The 18720-nt window shown below is 50.2% G+C and overlaps 5 protein-coding genes across 5 annotated transcripts; 3 read left to right on the forward strand and 2 right to left on the reverse strand.

Moving 5' to 3' along the window:
- Positions 1–114: 114 nt before the first annotated feature.
- nte1 (lysophospholipase) lies at positions 115–4562 on the reverse strand (the record flags this gene model as incomplete). The annotated part of the gene is made up of 2 exons (XM_016745266.1): positions 115–4345; positions 4408–4562. 2 exons carry the CDS (start codon positions 4560–4562, stop codon positions 115–117), a joined length of 4386 nt encoding a protein of 1461 aa, XP_016598184.1.
- Positions 4563–5534: 972 nt separating this feature from the next.
- On the forward strand, positions 5535–9265 carry PEX2_079970 (putative vesicle-mediated transport protein (Imh1); the record flags this gene model as incomplete). The annotated part of the gene is made up of 4 exons (XM_016745267.1): positions 5535–5663; positions 5716–6136; positions 6186–9171; positions 9223–9265. 4 exons carry the CDS (start codon positions 5535–5537, stop codon positions 9263–9265), a joined length of 3579 nt encoding a protein of 1192 aa, XP_016598185.1.
- A 326-nt stretch (positions 9266–9591) lies between these two features.
- PEX2_079980 (Acyl-CoA N-acyltransferase) lies at positions 9592–13053 on the forward strand (the record flags this gene model as incomplete). Its single annotated transcript, XM_016745268.1, has 7 exons — positions 9592–9661; positions 9722–10198; positions 10626–10706; positions 10762–10915; positions 10978–11266; positions 11319–11750; positions 11797–13053. 7 exons carry the CDS (start codon positions 9592–9594, stop codon positions 13051–13053), a joined length of 2760 nt encoding a protein of 919 aa, XP_016598186.1.
- Positions 13054–13817: 764 nt separating this feature from the next.
- Positions 13818–15105, forward strand: PEX2_079990 (uncharacterized protein; the record flags this gene model as incomplete). The annotated part of the gene is made up of 4 exons (XM_016745269.1): positions 13818–13871; positions 14095–14110; positions 14291–14556; positions 14608–15105. The coding sequence occupies 4 exons, from the start codon at positions 13818–13820 to the stop codon at positions 15103–15105; spliced, it is 834 nt and encodes a 277-aa protein (XP_016598187.1).
- Positions 15106–16140: 1035 nt separating this feature from the next.
- PEX2_080000 (Tetratricopeptide-like helical) lies at positions 16141–17265 on the reverse strand (the record flags this gene model as incomplete). The annotated part of the gene is made up of 1 exon (XM_016745270.1): positions 16141–17265. The coding sequence occupies one exon, from the start codon at positions 17263–17265 to the stop codon at positions 16141–16143; it is 1125 nt and encodes a 374-aa protein (XP_016598188.1).
- Between the last annotated feature and the right edge of the window lie 1455 nt (positions 17266–18720).

The following is an 18720-nucleotide window of genomic DNA, read 5'->3' on the forward strand; positions in this document are numbered from 1 at the left end:
AAATGGTGTCAGCACCAAGCAGAGCAAATCGTATGCAGTGTTGAACGCCGCATACCAAAAGGTCAAGTCCTTGCTTCATTGGACCTGATGAGGTAACGGATGATGTTGAAACAGTTAGATACTAGCTCGGCGAGGAGCCATAGTCCGCTGCAGCTTACGCTTTTCCTCGGTTTCCTCTGGGATAGGCAGTGAGCCCTCGCTCTTCAAACGGTCGAGGAATTCTTTTCCATATGCGTAGCCGACTTTGTAGATTTCGTCGAATTTACCGAATTCTAGGGTGCCGTATGGGTCGATAGGAGGACGCATGTATAAGCAGCCAGGCATGTTCTTTGCGCGCTCGAGATTGTCGAAGGATGAGACATACGCCAGTCGTGCTTGTATTTCGGAAAGTGTAGGTGGGTTCGGGAGTGAGGAGAAGGGGTTCCATCGGTTGAACACCGACCAGAATCCTGACAATGAGTCTCCAAATCCCTGGGGCGTGGTGTCGTCGATAGACCCAACATCAATTGCGAAGATGACATCCGCTCCAAGACTTTTCATGTGTGCCACAGTGAGATTGTCGATGTAGCCACCGTCCAAGAGCATACTACCTTCATCACAGATAGGAGGCATCAGGCCGGCCAATGACATCGAGGCCCGAACGTACCGCCAGACGTAACCAGACGAGTGGTACTCAATTCGGGATCTGCTGATGTTGGTTGTGTTGCAGTAGAACTCCAACCAGAAGTCTTCGATTTGGCTGTCTCCAAAGGTCTTGAATATTCCGCGGTTGAACTCATGACCTGTGGTGTAGGAAACAGTAGGATAGGTCAAATCCAATGCAAACCGCCACATACTCCCCATACGCCCGGAGAACTTCTTGGCTCGCCCGTACATGGGCACAACATCAGCATCACGCGCGTACAGAGCTCCAATGAAAGCACCGATCGAGGTGCCACCGATGATATCAATGGGGATTCCAGCCTCCTCGAGCGCTTTAATGACCCCAACTTGCGAAATGCCACGCGCTCCACCTCCGCCCAGTACAAGACCAACAGACTTGCCGCACAAACGCCGAGCCAGCCGATGGAAGTCACCCTTGAATGGGGTTTGCGGGGAATAGAGTGGGGTTTGTTGTGCACGCCGGGACGTGTACTTTTGGATTTCGGCTTGCAGGATTTGCACGCGCTGCTTCAACACAGTGCCGAACTTCTTACTCGGCGGGTGCGAAGCCTCGGTAGTCGAGCGGAAGGCCATTTGAATGTGGTGATGGCCACCGTTGATCCACACCCGGTTCTTAAGCCATTCCCGAGTGAGTCCAGGTGAACAGTATCGCTCCGCGTGCAAGAGAACCAGTTCTTTGCGAGCAGTGGTCTTCATACCCAGCAGGAACCGCTCATATTCACCAATTCTTGGCGAAGATTCTGCGAGGCCTACCAACAGAATAGAATCAGCTTGCGCGATGCAAGTCTGGGTCCACGGCGCGTTCACGTTGGTGTCAGCGATGTACAAGACCATTCCAAATTTCTCTTCAAGATCAGCCAGGTATTGGGAAAGCTTAAGCTTCCCCATCTTACTAAAGGCATGGCGACCCAAGTGGTTCAAAATCGTCGCTTGGTTGAGTGATGTGACACCTCTGGTGACACCAATTTGGTGCAACGCCTGCAAGAGTCTATGCCCAAATTCCACAACCGGGACGCCAGCCATGACCGGAAGAATTGCCACAGTGCGAAGATTGACTGTTGAGGTTGCAGTCTGAACGCCGCCAGCATGTCCCTGTTCAATTCCCTTTTCAGAAAGCGGATGCTCGACTAAATCACGCATTCGTTGGGCAATAAGTTTAGAGACCTGAATGGTAATTCCAGGATGTTCCTGGGCGAGACTATTGAAAAGGGACCGTGGGAACTTGGCTAGTTCCGTTTCACGGATAGCATGCAAGGTAGACGGTCTTGTAGATTCAGTCATAACCTCGAGTTCACCCACACTCTCACCCTGGCCGTGTTCACCAATGACAGTTATCTTACCGTTCGATCCCTCAAGGACAGACCTCAAACGACCGTTCAGAACAAGATAAATAGCATCGCTTTCATCCCCTTGGTGATAAATCACCTGTCCTGCGCTAACCTGCACCCACTCTAGCGCAAAATCAATGTGGAGCAGCAAACGGGGTAGCAGTCTTGTCAACCGCTTCGCCAGCGTTAACAGAGCAGCTGGGTGTCTATCTGCGATTCTCTCGAGGGAAGCCCGGGGAAGGAATCCGACGTAGACATCCGTCTTGGCCACAACATCGGTGTACGAGCGGTACGATGCAAGAGCACCTACATACCCTTGAATGCCACCAGGTTTGATCAGGTAGAGCGATTTGCGGGGCTGGGTCTTCCGTCGGGGGTCATTGCCGCTCGCTGCACCAGGGGCGCGCGACGATGCTGTTGTTGTTCGTCTAAGCTTCGGGAACAGCTCCTCTTGCGCTTGCGAGGCAGATCCATGAGAGGACCCAATAAGAGTGTCATCACGTTCATTCGCCGGAATACCCACATCCAAGAATCCATCAATGACGTAGTAGAGACCTGGATGGCGCTCACCTTGTTCTACCAGAACCGAGCCTTGTGGAAAATAGACTACTTCAATATCGTGACGGAGGTCTTCCCGTAGGTTGAGGACAGGCGAAGTTCCACCTGCGCTCGTAACTGACATGGAGGACATCATGGACTCGGATTCGCCGTCACCGGACCCTTCGTAGGGATCCATGAAACCAAATGCATTGGAGAACACCGCCTTCTGGCGGCGGTTATCGTAGGAGAGAAGTCTCGGTGACACATCGCCAGAGTGGCTGCTCTTGCGCAAATTATCGCGTGTGCCTTCAGTAAGCCCAATGCCGTTCATGATACAATCCAAGATCGACTCGCGGAAAATAGTGTCCTCATCAACTGACTCATTTCGCTGAAAAGTGGAGGGCAGGCCATTCATTGCAGCAGTGGATACAAATTGAGGTTGTTCCCGCTCGGTCAGGGGAGTCTGGAGGCGAGGTGCCAAATGATCATGTCGCGGTCCAAACCGGGACAACTGTATTGTCGATAGCAGATCACCGGGACTGACACCTGCCGAGTCCCTGTCAATGAATGCCGATGATGGTCTTTGTGAGCTTAAGGGTTTGAGAGGACGCTCACTGGCCACCTTTGCTTGTAAAAAGGCCTCCTTTCTGAGAGTACTACTCGAGCGTCCTCTACGGCTGACAGAAGGATTGTGAAGAGCAATGCCTTTTCCAACTTCCTCCGGTCCCAATCGATCTCGCTCTCGCGTGAACTTATCCTTCAGACGATCCAACGCACTTCCTCGGAGGTTATTCGGAAGGTCCCAAGAGGTGAATTTAGACATTTGCCTTTCTATGCCTAAAACCTCGCTAGTCAGGCCCAGATAAGAATGCGCTGTGGCAAACGTGACCCGCTGGAGACGTGTCAGGATAACCTGGACGATGTGCGACGTTGCCCGTGGGTAGACTCTTGTCAGGCGGCGGAATGCGCTCGCTGGGATGATAGCAATCGTTGTGTCGACTGTAGCCCGTGCTACAATGTCTGGGTGTACTGACTTGCGGCGTTTTTTCTGGGCATTTTCCTTATTCTCCGACTGCGGGGTCTGGCCAGGGTCCTGTCGGGGCATGGCATGGCTCTCTCCGAGATTCAGCGGAGGCACTGGTGGCAATGTATCGGCAGATCCACGGGCTGCAGTTTTCAAGTTTGCGGCATCTCTCACGGTGGACCCGGGACTAAGAGCGAAGGTATCAGGCACATGAGTCTGGGCAAGACTAGGACTGGATATACTGGAGTTGTGACTTCGTGAGTTACGAAGCTCAATATCTTCGGTAAACAGCTGGAGGATAGAGAACAAAGACGACATCGAAGCGCCATTCTTGACCTCGGTGAGGAGCTGATAGCCCTGTCGGTTGTGAATATTCTGGTCCTCCTCGTCTGAGGAGGCATCGTCCATGTGGAAATTCTCTTGCGAGCCTGACTTCCCTTCACGTGCTGATTTCACAAAGATCTGAACGAGTCCATCCACAACCATGCAGAAGCCCTTCTCCTCCTCCAGCATGAGCGTCTCTCCCGCAATCAGCTTCCTGGTCTGCATCGTCCGGGTCAACTCGTGGAAGACGGGCCGTTCGAGGTAGCCAAAGACTTTGATAGCACTGAGAAATTCATCAAGATAATTGGCAAGCCCTGGTTTTGAATCCCCTTCCTGGATATCGGGGAACAAATCGACCTGTGCTTCTTTGCGTTGGGGCTCTGGGGGCAGGCGACTGTACATATTCAGGTACCGGTAACGGATGAACCAGCTGACGGTCGATACCAGGACAAGGAAGATTAACATTCTGAGGGTCATGATTGATCAGCAAGAGTCAAGGAGTCAGTTAAGAGCAAGAGCAAGACCTACATGGTGGTGAAATTCATGGTGAAGGTCAAGCTCATAGAGAAGAGCGTGAAGAGCCATGTGGGAAGTGTAATTGTCGAGAATGTGATTATCGAGTAGAGAACGCTTGGGAGGGTGTGAAATACAAGGGTAAACACCCAGCCGATCCACCCCGCCATGGTTGAGGGAGCTGGAGGGGATGGTGGGGATTGGGAGAAATAGGCGCTGGAAGCGAGGGGATTAATAGAAGTTGAAGTTGGAGCCGTTAGACTGAGGGCGAGGGATGGGGCAAGGCCAGCCATGTTAACCACCTGGGCACATGCAAGATTGGAGAGCTCCGCTTTGCGTTCCAGGTCTAAGGTTGAGACTAACTCGGATTGACTTAGATCAATGCAGAGGTGAACCCAACCGTGGGCCCGTTAGGCCTAAAGATTGGAAGCATCACTGGGAGGTGTGTATGTTGTGTGTTGTAGGTGGAATAGGTGTGGGATAGAGAAGTGTGAGGAGATGGATTAGTTCCCAGTCACCTGCAACTGAGGCGGAGTAAAATTGTCACGTATGCCAACTATCATCATAATGTTTATAATATTTACAATATTTATTTTATTATTCTACATTCACACTAGTTTTCAATTCTTATAATTTATTTTATAATTCCATGATCCTATGATGCTAAGATTGTACCGAAATATCCCGGTTATAGCAGGCCCAATCCACAGTGATGTAATTGTTTACAATCTTATACGCTGTGTAGTACACGTAGCAACACAACTTCAATTTGATAGATATTAATAATTAAAATAAAAGCAAATCTAGGCGATAAAGATTCCTCCTTCAGATATATAAATCTTAGAAATGTAGAACCTCCATTTAGGGTGTTCTTAAGAATCCTTTCAGGTAGGTTCCGCAAATATATATGCAACGTTGCAATTTAATAGACTAGATTCAAGTTAAAGGCTAAATTGAATACCAAGAATAACAAGAATAACAAGCTAAATAAAATACACTAGATCTAATTATACACTGAGAAAGAATAGTCAATAAAAATATAATGGCCCCATTGATTCAAGTCTCCCAACATAAAGAGAACAGCCGAAGCTGACCTTCCACATGGCATTCCGCCTTGGCCACACTTCCAACCTTGGAAACCAATGCTCCCCCTCACTTCCCTTTGCGGCCCACTGCTATTCTTTTTGTTTTTGGTAAACACCCTTGCCAGTGGTCTTGAGTTTCTACTTTCTATCGTCGTCTGGGTTCTTAGAACCGCGGCAATGTTTCAGGTACCTATTCGCCCTTTGGATGATGCGCCTTCCTAACTAACACCCATCGCAGCGGCTCCGCGACGCCATCGACTCTCGCATTGCAGAGGAACAAGCACGTCAAAAGTCCGCCCAAGATAACATCGAACGCTCCAACTCCGCTCGCCGTCCGCCTGGGCGCAACCAGTCCCCAAGTCGGCGGTCCCGCCCGCGACGCAACACTGGCACCCCCATTCGAGGGCCCGACCCTAAGGAGTTTGAGGCCGAATTCACCATCGGCGACGATGAATCCAGCAGGTCCGGTACTCCCCAAGCAGATACACCAGAGGCTGCTTCGGAAGTAAGCGCCTCTAACGAGGGAGAGAGCGAGATGGTTGAAGGCAACCCGGCGGAGACGCCCGAGAACAAGACAGGGCAGGAGACTCCGGCCGTGCTTCCACCTGATGTTCGCGCGAAACTCCGACGACTTGATAAGCTGGAGTCCCGATACCATGGTATGCATCTGCCTAACCAGACTGTAACAAGACTAACTGAGCATCTTAGAATTACTCAAGGCCTACCGCACCGCCCACTCCCGTGTCCTATCCATTGAACCCTTTGAAGCTGCTTTGCGCGAGAACACCCCGCTCACCTCGATCGGCGAACCCAAAGCCTTCACGGAATATCTCAACCAATCAGCCTTGAAAAGCGACATGGTCATGGAAGAGCTGAAGCGCGTCACCGAAGAAAGAGAAGATTTCAGAAAGAAGTTCGAAGCAGCGCAGCAGGCTACCAAAGAGGCTTTGGACGAGGTTGCTGGTCTTAAAAAGGAGAAACCCCAGACTGAGACAACCAAGGGGACAGACGGCACCGGGGAACAGGCCAGCGAAGAGTTCTTTTCGTTTGAGAATGAAGTTCCCCGCTTGGAAGGCGAACTTAAGGAGAAGCAAGAAGAGGTTGAGAACCTTAAAACCGAAGTCGAGAAACTCAAGCGCGATATGTCTGTCACCCGCGAGTCGACTGAAGGCATGGTACAGAACCTGGAGACAGCCACCCGGGAGCTCGTCGAACTGCGCGAAACCAAGGACAATCTTGATGCTGAGATTGAAATTCTGCAAACCTCTAAGAAGGCTGATGTCGATGACCTGAAGGCGAAGCTAGCAACTGTAGAATCCTCTCTCAAATCAACCACATCCGAGGTTGAGAAGCTTAAGTCGCAGCTTAAGGAGAAGAGTGAGGAAATTGAAAAGCTTCAGAAACAGGCCTCCGAAAGAACTGAGCCTGATTCGGACCTCGCTGCTGAGTTGGAGACGACCAAGGAGGAAAAGAAATCCGACGAGAAAAAGCTCGTTGTGCTTCAGGGCTTAGTTGACGGTCTCCGATCTCAGCTTAAGGCCACCGAATCTACCGTTTTGGAACTGAAGACTGAGGTCGACGAGAGGTGCGAGCATTCTGCCAAACTACAAGACATTTTTGAGTTTGTGGATGAGAACTTGAAAGAGAACACGGCGTGGGTGTCTGCTAGGGAGAAAGTCTTCGCTGGAGAGCTTGCCGACTTCAATGAGGTTGTTAAGACCCTGGCGCCGGCCAAGGATGCCAGGGATGAGCCCACTTCTACTGCCCCTGCTCCTGCTCCTGCCCCCACCGAAGGAGAGACACAGCCTGCTCAAGCTACTGGTGGTGGCGGCAGTGGAGGGAAGAAGAAGAACAAGAAGAAGAAGAAGGGTGGGAAAGCGGAGGAACCTGCTAAGCCGGCTGATGCAGCTGATGCAGCTCCTGCAGCTCCTGCAGAGCAATCGCCCGCAGAGGCGCCTGCCCCAGCTACCAAAGAGCTGGATGAACTCAAGCAAAAGATTGAATCCCTCACCCAGGAATTGTCCGAAAAGGAGGCAGCCATTGACCGTCTCAGTTCTAAGCTGAAAGGCGAGGACAATTTGAAGGAGGAGATTGAGTCCCTGCGCGATGACCTTGTCAACATCGGCCAGGAGCATGTGGCAGCCAAGGACAAGATTAAGGAGCTTTCAGCAGAAAAGACTTCACTCGAAGAAACTGTCAGCAAGCTCGAGAAGGAATTGGCGGAACTCCGTGCCAGCAACGCTTCGACCTCAGCTGACTCGGAGAAGGTGCACGCCTCACTCAAAGAGGAATTCGATAACCTCAAGGTCCGCTCTGCTACCCTGGAGACAGATCTTTCCGCCGCCCAGCAGCTGGCTGCCACTCGATTCAAAGACCTTACAGACCTCCGTGAAACTCTTCAGAAGGTCCAGCCCGAGCTGCGCAGCCTACGTGCTGAGTCTTCAGAGTTGAAGACCCTAAAAGAAACCCTCACCAGCAAGAATTCCGACTTGAAGGCCCTTGAGGGCAAGCATGAGGATCTGCGTGCTGAGCTGAAGACTTTCAAGTCGAAGATCTCAGAGCGTGACGCAGAAGTGGGTACCCTCAATAAGAAGATCCGACAGGAGACCGACAGCCGATTGAAGGCCGAGGAGAGCCTTAGTGTAACTCAATCTAACCTGCGCTCTGCCGAGAGCAAAAAGCAAGATGCCATCAATGCCAGAGACAAAACTGCAGGCGACCTCTCCAAGGCACAAGACGGTTTGAAGAGTACCCGCGCTAAGATGCGAGAGATGGACGAACAGATTTCCCAGTTGAACAAAGAACTCGCAAGCCTCCGAGATGAGATCCAGCTAAAGACAGCTCAGCACAGCAGCGCCCAGAGCCTGTTAAACAGTATGCGAGACCAGACCACGGAAGTTGCAATGCAAATGAAGGAGGCCCGTGAGCGATGCGAGAGCTTGGATGAAGAATTGGCTGACGCGCACCGTCTGCTGAGCGAGCGAACCCGCGAAGGCGAGACCATGCGCCGTCTGCTCAATGACATTGAGGGTCGTTCGGAGTCTAAGGTGCGAGACTTTAAGGAACGTATGGAGGCTGCTATCGAAGAACGAGACCGTGCCGAAGATGAGGCCAGCACCCAAGGTCGTCGCCGTGCTCGCGAGATGGAAGAACTCAAGGGCAAGGTTCGTGAAGCTGAGCGTGCTCTGCGCACGGCAGAGCAGGACAAGGAGGAGCTTGAACAGTCTCAAAAGGACTGGCGCCGCCGTCGTGACGAGCTTGAGTCAGTATCTGAAAAGTCATCGCAGGAAGTGACCGAGGTTCGGCAGGCCATGGCTGGTCTACGCGATGCTCTCGATGAAAGTGAGAAGCAAGTTCGTGATCTCGAGAAGGACAAGGCAGAACTTCGTCGCTCAGTGGAAGAGACAAACAACCGGCTGGAGAAGCTTCGAAGATCCCACAAGACACTCGGAGAGGACGTCCGCCTACGTGGCTCCCCGACCGGTCGACAGTCCTCGCGGTCATCTATGGATTCTGGCTCTCGTCGGCCAGTCGTATCTCCGAGCAAGAGCGAGACTCCTCTCGGCCCACCCAGCAATGCATCTATTGATTACATGTACTTGAAAAATGTCCTTCTCCAATTTTTGGAACAGAAGGATAAAAACTATCAGAAGCAGTTGATCCCCGTTCTGGGAATGCTGCTCCATTTCGATCGGTAAGTTTCCTACTGAACCTTCTCTTTAGCAATGACCACTAACCGGCATAGAACCGATGAGCAAAAGTGGATGTCGGCCATCATGTCCAAATAATTGGCGTTTATACCCATGGGCGTGGATTGCATATCCAAGTCCTTTGCTCTGTACAATATCATTCTGTAGAGATAATAATATCTTCTTCTACCAACGTATCTTCTGACTGTCAAGGAATCAATATAGCGTTCCGTCGTAGAAAGTTGAAAATCCGTGACAACTAAAGTTGAATGTCACATCTAAAAAGAATCGGTAATATTGCCTAATCCGGGATAGTAAAGTCCTGGGGTTATCGCGAAGCTTGGCCAAAGAAAGAGGAGCGCATATACTAGCAAGTACGAAAGTCTCGGAGAAAAAAAAAGATCTCTAAGGACTGAAAATTCATCATGGATTATCTGCGTCCTCTCTCCAATACTGCGGTTGACCAACCCACCATTCGTCTCGCGACCCCCGAGGGTAAGTGCATTGACCTTCGAAGCTTCTGAGCGCGTAGCACAGACAACTAACACCAGGTAGATGTCCCCCTCATCCTCCAATTTATCTGCGAACTAGCCGACTATGAAAAAGCCCTTCATGAAGTCGAAGCCACCGAAGAATCTCTCCTAGCAACTCTCTCCTTCCCCGATACCCCGCCCAAGCGCGGTGCCGTCTACACAGCTCTCATTACCCCGCCGCCCACCGCTGACACTCCGAACCCAATCCCCGTCGGAATGGCCCTGTACTTCTACAACTACTCAACCTGGAGATCTGCCCCTGGTATCTACCTTGAGGATCTGTATGTGCAGCCTAGCGCACGGGGTCATGGGTACGGCTTCAAGTTGCTCAAGTACCTTGCTAAGCAGGTGCTTGAGGTGTCGGGCCGGCGGTTGGAGTGGAGTGTGCTCACCTGGAATGAGCCTAGTATTAGGTTCTATCAGCAGGTTGGTGCGCGCGGTATGGACGAATGGATGAAGATGATGGTTGAGGGGGATGCGTTGACTCGTTTGGCGGAAGGTGCGTAGAGGAATGCATGGGTTGGTGTTGGGTGGGATAGGATTGGGGTATTGTTTTCTGTATATTACTACCAAGGGTATTGGGGACGATCACTTCAGAGTGATTTATTTACATTGTAGAGCTCCTTACAGATTGACGGCGAAAGTGGACTGCTTAGGTATACATGTACGTTTTAGCAAATATCTATGATCATAGCTATAAATGGCCCAATGTCATATTTTTGAGAATGAAAATGAAAATAAAATGAAACGTATCTAATACAAGATTCTCAATCCCACACAACTAATGTAATTGGATATTAAACAAGCATCAAGTTGCGTCGTAATGCAGCATCGCCCCTAAGCCTTTAGCGCCAGGTGACGGCATTGACCCGCAGATCACCTCGATTTGCCCTGTTCCACTTTCTTTCTTCTTTCAACTTCCCCAGTGATGGCGACAATTCCAGATAATGTTCAGGAGTATAATCTCCATGTGGACTATGTCATCCGTTACAGCTTCGGAGATGTAGGTGAGTAAGATAAAGCTCTAGGGTGTGGCGGGGTGACACATTCTAACAATAGCAGACCGATCGCAGGCAATTGAGCAGCTAGAAAAATTGCTCCAAGCACTAGCCCAAGTTGGTCTACAGGTTGAGGTTCGCCAAGGCGATGAGTCGTCTTTGCTCGTCTTTGTGAAAGCTTCGGAAAAGCGGCTGAAACGGGCGGTCTATCGGTCGCGGTGAGTGACGATGGGTGATGGTTCTAAGTCAATGTGCTAATCTTGAATTTGTATTTCCACAGAGTACGCGACTGGCTATATGGCATTCGTAATGCTGAGCCCACACCTTCCAACTCGACCGAACCCCAGACCGAGGCTGAGCGCTTGCGGGTGATCAACCAGATGATTACACTTCCCGAGGAAGAGGGCGGTGCCGCTATCACCCCCAACCATGGCGAATGGAAGAACGTCACTGCTATATTCCCCCTTCATGATGTTGATACAAATAAAAAGTGGATAAGAGACTGGAGCTCAAAGACTTTCCTCTCTGATGACGACTTGGATCAGATCCGGAATAAGTTTGGAGAAAGTGTAAGTGGAGCAAGTGGTTATCGTTCTTTGGCTTGGCTAACATCGATGGCAGGTTGGATTTTACTTCGCGTTCCTGCAGTCGTACTTCCGATTTTTGATCTTCCCGGCTGTTTTTGGATTCTCCTGTTGGTTCCTGCTTGGCGGATATTCGATTATTTATACTATCGTCAATTGTCTTTGGTGTATCATCTTTGTGGAATACTGGAAGCGCCAAGAGGTTGATTTGAGCTGCAGGTGGCAGACCAAGAACGTCTCAGCTGTTCGGACCAAGCGACGAGAGTTCAAGGCAGAAAAGGAGGTCTGCGATGAGGGTACTGGTGAGATGCGCGGTGTCTTTCCGGCAACTAAGCGCATGCAACGGCAGCTACTTCAAATCCCATTTGCCTTGGTTGCGGCAATTGCTTTGGGTGCTATCATTGCGACCTGCTTTGCTATTGAGATCTTCATCTCGGAGCTCTACAATGGTCCTTTGAAAACATATTTGGTATGGTGATCCTTTCTATCCCCTGCTACTAAAGCTTACCCTTCAGATTTTCATCCCGACCATCCTTGTATCAGCGCTTGTGCCAACCATGAGCGCTATTTTGACGTCTATTGCAACGAAGCTTAATGACTACGAGAACCATGAGACAAATGATGCGTACGATGCTGCATTGACCCAGAAGGTCTTTGTTATCAACTTCATCACGTCTTATATGCCAATTTTCCTGACGGCCTTCGTCTACGTGCCATTTGCTAGCCTAATTGTCCCCTACCTCGATGTCTTCCGCTTGACAGTTCGGCCTTTTGTGTCGAAGGAACATGCCGTCTCAAAGCAATCGCATTTCCAGATTGACCCAGCTCGCCTGCGAAACCAGGTTATTTACTTCACTGTCACTGCCCAGATCGTTGGCTTTGCCATGGAGACTATTGTGCCCTATATCAAACAGCATGCACTGCGCAAATATAAAAAATACAACAAGGAGCGCAATGGTAAGATGGACCGAAATGGCGACAAAGAATCGCCCGAAAGACCCGTCGTGTCCTTCGATGATCCGGCCGAGGAAGTGCAGTTCCTCACGCGTGTGCGTAACGAGCTTGAGCTTTCCGAGTACGATGTGACCGATGATCTACGTGAGATGTGTATTCAATTTGGATACTTGGCCCTTTTCTCACCCACATGGCCGCTTGTTCCCCTCTCGTTCTTTGTGAACAACTGGGTTGAGTTGCGATCGGACTTCTTTAAGATCTGTATGGAGTTCCGCAGACCTGTGCCGTTGCGGACTGACACGATTGGACCCTGGCTCGATAGCCTCGGATTCCTCTCCTGGGTCGGAAGTATCACCAGCGCTTCGTTGGTCTACATGTTCAGTGGTAACGCACAGCACGGGCCGAACGGCGAGCCGACAGATATTAAAGGCTGGGCTCTGCTTTTGACAATCTTCTTCTCGGAACACCTGTATCTGATTGTGCGGTACGCTGTGCGGGTTGGTATGGCCAGGATTGAGCCTCCCAACTCCCGTAAGGAGCGCGCTGAGCGTTACCTTATGCGCAAGCGCTATCTTGAGTCGACAACCAATGCGGAGGTGGATGATGACAAGGACGAGGACGATATTACGTCCATGACCCAACCAATTGATATCTCACGCACGTCTCTCGAAGATGATGCTCGGCGTGCGTCCTTGCATGGCGCCGATCCGGCAACCCGTTTCTGGATGCATCAGCGGGGCTGGGCGGAGTCAGCAAAGATTGGAGCTGGGATTATTCAGGCACAGCCTACCAACGGTAGCGTGAAGAAGCAGCAGTAGTGCTTCAGAATTGTGCAGACCTAGGATGTAGCGGCAGGGGTGTGGGAGGCTGACTGTGTTTTGGGTGTGGATACGAGATGATGAGTTTTTAGAAATCTAACTAAGTGCGCGATGTGACAGGTACATAGTAATCACCGATATTGGTTCGATTTATGCCTTAAGTTGTCCCCAATTGAATAGAGTGCTTGTCTAGTTATTGATGCCTTAGGTAGAAATGTCGGGATAACCGGTGATAATGATGTCATGCCGACTCTGTCGGGAATAAGTAAGCCCGCCCCGAGACCGGATGCGGGCGGGAAGTAGTGAGCGATAAAGCAACTCGTGGACATGTTCACGGGCACGACAACAGCATTCGATTGGCGGAATGTGACGAGAAATCTTGAGGTTGTGATTAAGCCCAATCACAGCCAGTAAATGTGGTATCAAAGCAAGCTTAGTGGTAAAAAGCATGGAGATAAACCCGGGGTAGAAGCCACTTGCTTAACTCACCGCTTACCTGATGCGGACACTTCGCTTACCAACTCCTTACATAAATCGACGATCGCCCCAAATCCTCTGACTCAGAATCCTTAAGTAATCCTCCTCCTCCTCCAGGGCCCGCCATCAACCTGCTTACAGCATCGGATCTGTAACTGCTTACCTCATTTTAACTGTATTTTGATATCAGCAAAGCAGCTCTCTTTGCTCTCAATTCTTGTGGATACTAAGACTGTCGTGCAAAGTCATTGCCCGATTTCATCACCAATCTCCTTTCTTCTAAATCAATGCAGCCTGCACTGGCACCAGCACCGCATCCAAGCATGCAGACTTCTGCTCAGGTAAGCAGATCATCTTGAACGCGCGTTTGTCATCATATCTATATGAGATCCCACGTTGTGTACTTCCTCGATACTTTGGATACAAGACAGTCGTGTCGCGTTACCAACGTGTCGGGAACGGGACTCGACATCTCGACGCGTGGAGTCTCTCTCCATCCAGCCTTGTCGCGTCACCTGTTTCGTTCTGTAATCTGCTATGGTTCGTACTGACAATTGAATATAGGATCATGCGGACCAGGGTACGTGATTGTAGTTTAGAGCATTTTTGATGTTTGAATCCCATTCCCTTTGAGAGATTCGTGGATACGTGGGTTTCAGGGCTGAAACCCACCGTACCCGACCACCTATCTCATTTCACCTAGGCAAATTAGGGTGCGCATCGCACATGATTATTCTCCATTGCTAACATGATTCTATAGTCCTTCATGACCAGCTTCTAGCTGCTCAGCACCATCTGGGCGGTCGCCCCCAGGGTGCCCCAGGCCAGCAACAGCACTTGCAGCCCAATAATGCTAGTCCACGAGACCAGCCAAACATTGACCCTGCTATCTCGGGTGCCATGCTCGGCGCTCCTCAGACCCCCACCCAGCCTCAGGGTTCTCCCCCATCCGATGGTGGCTCCAAGAACTATGGCAAGCGTGAACTGTCCACCTCCAAGCGTGCTGCCCAGAACCGTGCTGCTCAGGTACGTCTTTTTGATATCGTGCACAAAGCACTTGGCTAATCCTCATAACAGCGCGCATTCCGCCAGCGCAAGGAAACTTACATCCGCAAGCTCGAGGAAGAGGTCAAGAACATCGACCCCCTCAAGGAGCAGGTCAAGTCCCTGGTCGGCGAGAACTACCAGCTGCGCGAATACATCATCAACTTGCAATCGCGTCTTCTCGAAGCGCAGGGTGAAGTCCCCGAGCTCCCCGCCAACATCGACTTGAGCCAGCCCCGGACCACTGAGATGGCCCTTGCCTCTGCCGGCGTTCAGAACTCCAGCCCTTCGGGCTCGGTGCCCGCCCCGGGTCCCCAGGGCCAGCACCCTAGTTCTGTCTCTGATGACATGAACTCTCTGAACCGCATCGCTGCTGCAACACTCGGCATGCGTAAGCACCCCGACGACACGACCTTCCTTAACAACAACAGCTTCCAGCAAAATAAGCGGGTTCGCACGGATGATAACCAGGACGGAAATGATGGCGTGAACAAGCAGGAGGTTTCCCATGGTCTTCCCATGGTTAACTAATCGCCGTGCCGTTTTTATCACCGTTTTGATTGCCTACGTTCTGCGATCACCTTTCGATACCCGCGTCTGTGTCCTTTATTTGCTCGTGCCTTATTCGGCTTCGGTGTTACGTTATGCTTGACGACACTTGCCATATTTCTATCTCGCCTGTTCTGCTGGATATCCTGTGCCCTTTCCCTTTACTATTATGTCATGTGCCCCCTTTGCGTAATGGTGTGCGGCGCAGTGACTGATTCCATCCTCTTGATTTCGGCTTTGCGATTCGGTGGTGTTTTGAGGTTCTTGCATTGTGGTAGATTGATGGGGGAGTTTCTTATTATTCCCACATTTGTTTCATACTTCAATTCAATCTATCTGTTTACTTGTTTAATTGGATCGATCATAAGCTGCGGATATACACTACCCGCTGGACTTTCGCTGCCTGGCGTGGGTTCCTATGCCACCGCCTTTATGAGGACCTCATCATGTCGCCTAGAGTCAAACTCACCAAGTAAAACTTAGTCTGATTCGAGACTTTTGACCTGCTCCATGCTAGCGGGTTTGGGTGGTTTGTACTTCGTAGTATACTCGTAATCTTCGGGCTTCTCAGGTCTTGTCCAAATGGACCCATTGAACTGAAGGTATTTGAGACAGTCCTTTGAAGCGAAGGTCTTGGACCTATCTACATGTACAGCAATATTCGAAATTGGCTTCCATTTTTTACATGTCTCCAGCCACACTGTCAAGACGATGGTGAAACTGCCTAGGACAAAGTACATATGTAAGCTAGGCTACAGACCTCATCATCCTTGTTTTCAATGGTCTTGGCGTATGGTATAAAACATGAGACGTAATACGGCCCCGTAAGTTAAGCATGGATACAGTCGAATCAGATTCTTGAAAGTTCCGAGGTTCTTGCTATTGACATTCCAATTTGACGTTTAATGGGATATGAGCCATTCATCTTCGAGAGCACAGAATTCGTTAGTTTGATGATTTTTTTCTAACTGTCACAAAGCAAAACCCCACTTCAGAAAAATTGAAAAGGGGAGAGTCCTACTTTCTGCCAAAGAGGCGTAAGAATATTGTCCGCCTATGATGTCTTTCAGGTCTAGAAACTCGCTTGGGAGTTTCTGAGGAACTGTCGAGGATTGAGGCCTCTTTGGTGTCCGTCGATGGTTTAGTGAGCTGGGAAGACGGTGAGTCAACCTTGCCGCGCCACTCGATTAAAGCAGACTTGGAAGATAAAGTATCCGGATGGTTAGGGCCTAGTTTTCGGTCGCGAAGCTGAACACATTCGGCCATCAACTGCAATGCGGCTGTGTATTGTCCCGATGACCTAAGGGTATAAGCCATGTTGTTCATGCTCGTCAGCGTGTGAGGATGGTCCACGCCGAGCTTCGTCTTGCTTGTCTCCATGACCTGTACGTTAAGCTGCCCCGCCTCCTCCCATCGGCCCTGGTTCCAGAACGTCAATGCTAGATTGGCCATGCTCGTCAGCGTGTCAGGATGGTCCACGCCGAGCTTTATCTTGCGAGTCTCCATGACCTGTACGTCGAGCTGCTCCGCCTCCTCCCATCGGCCCTCGAGCCGGTATACGCTCGCTAACATCGCAGTGCTATTGAGGGTATGTTCGCCCTCTAAGCCAAACATTAGCACTCGCTCCTTCCTTGATTTAGATGCCATATCCCTTGATTCTGTAATGTTGCCGCTTTCCCGAGCATACCATGCCCCCTTATAAAGTAGCGTGGCCCATTTATGTAGACAGTCTTGTGATCCTGGTCGTTGTGACTCCGCTGATTTCATATGTGGAAACAGGGACCGGCATTGTGCCCAGTTTTCATATTTACCGGTCGGAAACCTTTGGTATAGTCTCGTGATAAATTCCTCCTTCCATCGCTCGATTTCTCCATTGGTTTTCAGCCACACACGCACAGTAAGTTGCACTAGCCGGTGCATCGTGAACACTGATATGTTCTCGCTAACAAAAATAAATGAAAAGTCTCTCAATATTGTAAGATCATCATTAAACTCATCATCCGTGTTAGATTCTGATGTACTATCCGTATCCTCGTCGCAGCGGTCAAACGTAATCTCCTCCGAGCTCGAATCCTCGTTAGGTATCTCGCGTTGAACTCGGAGAAGGTCCTCTGAAACTCCCTGTCGGTCGAAAAAACTCATGAGGGAGAGCAAATCAGCAGCGGACGGTCGTATTTGTCGTATATAGCCGAAGGATATTTGCCATGTGACTAGAATCGAATTCTTTGCCTCCCAATCTCGATAGAGATGACCCGCCTCATAATGAAGAAGCCTGGTCGCTTCGGTATCACTCTTTCGAAACTTCTCGAGGTACTGCGATACTGAACAGAGGGGTGCTCGATGCACGATATAGCCGGCTGCCTGTACAATCGCTAGTAGCATAAACTCAAGTTCTTCCACTAACGTTAGAGTATCAGGAGTTTCCGCTAGTCGTCCAAGCTTTTATTGGAGAAGTTTTAGCGCCTCAGACCGATCTATTGGATTTATTTTGATAACGTCCTGATGGTAGACCATTTTTAACGCAACCTCTTGGTTCCGACTTATTATAATTATTGATCCGTTCGGGCTTCGGGGGAGAAAATCCAATAATGGCTTTGTTGCGGCGTTGGGATAGCCGATCTGCTGACCTGTTGTTGATGGCTGGCGAAGAAACCCATCATCATCAACATTATCAAGGACCAGTAGCCACTTTACTCTCTCCCTATCCCGGAGCCAGCTTTCGACGAGTTAGAATATATTAGCTGTAGGATCCTGACGCCCAGGAATTTTGGCCTGGTCGGCGATATCCCGGAAACTTTGCTCAAACCGGGCCGCGTTACTTGCATGGACCCAGAAAACCCATATCTCAGGGGATCGATCTCGAAGTTAACGACAGTATTCGATAGCAAGTTGCGATTTCCTACCGATTGTCAGCACTGATCTACCTACCAACGTCTTTGCACTGACCCGACACCACCGACGCCCACAAGAGCTATTCTGGACCCTGGGGCTGAGCTCTTTTCATATATCTAATCGAGCAGTGTGTCGCGACTGACAAAGTCTGGATCGCGACGGAACGGGACGGTCGATAGAGGAGTCGGTGGGGTTTCCGGTCGCTCTAGGCCAAGAAGCGGCGATTAGTTAGTTAACCTAGTCGCTTTTCTAGGGCCTTGTGAATAATACCTAGGTGCAGATAGACCTGCGCATTAACCGTGCCATTCACAAGACCAACTTGGAAGCCAGAATTTGTGTTTCCAAACGATATTGAAGTCATAGTCAACACACTATGTATAGAATGCTTGGTTTTTTGGGTAGATCAAAGTTCTCAACCCTCATATAAAGGCCATCGTTAGTCCCACTCTTAGGTGACCCAGGCGCCAAAATTGTCAGCTGCTCATTCTATCTTTAGAATAACTAACGTGGCGGCTTTCTTGTCAGCAATTCAACACAAAAAGTGGAGAAAGGCACAAAGCTAACCGAAAGAGTCGTGTTGTCGAGGGACGTGCGGGCCTTTTTCCAGCAAGTGTCTCGGCGTTGCATAAAGCGGAGCTGCGTAGGTATGTACATATTCCGTAGTCGCACGAACCCCTGTTCCCGCATAGCGTGTGAGAAGTTCCT

The sequence above is a fragment of the Penicillium expansum genome (genome assembly GCF_000769745.1).
Source record: "Penicillium expansum strain MD-8 chromosome Unknown contig268, whole genome shotgun sequence".
Lineage (NCBI taxonomy): Eukaryota > Fungi > Ascomycota > Eurotiomycetes > Eurotiales > Aspergillaceae > Penicillium > Penicillium expansum.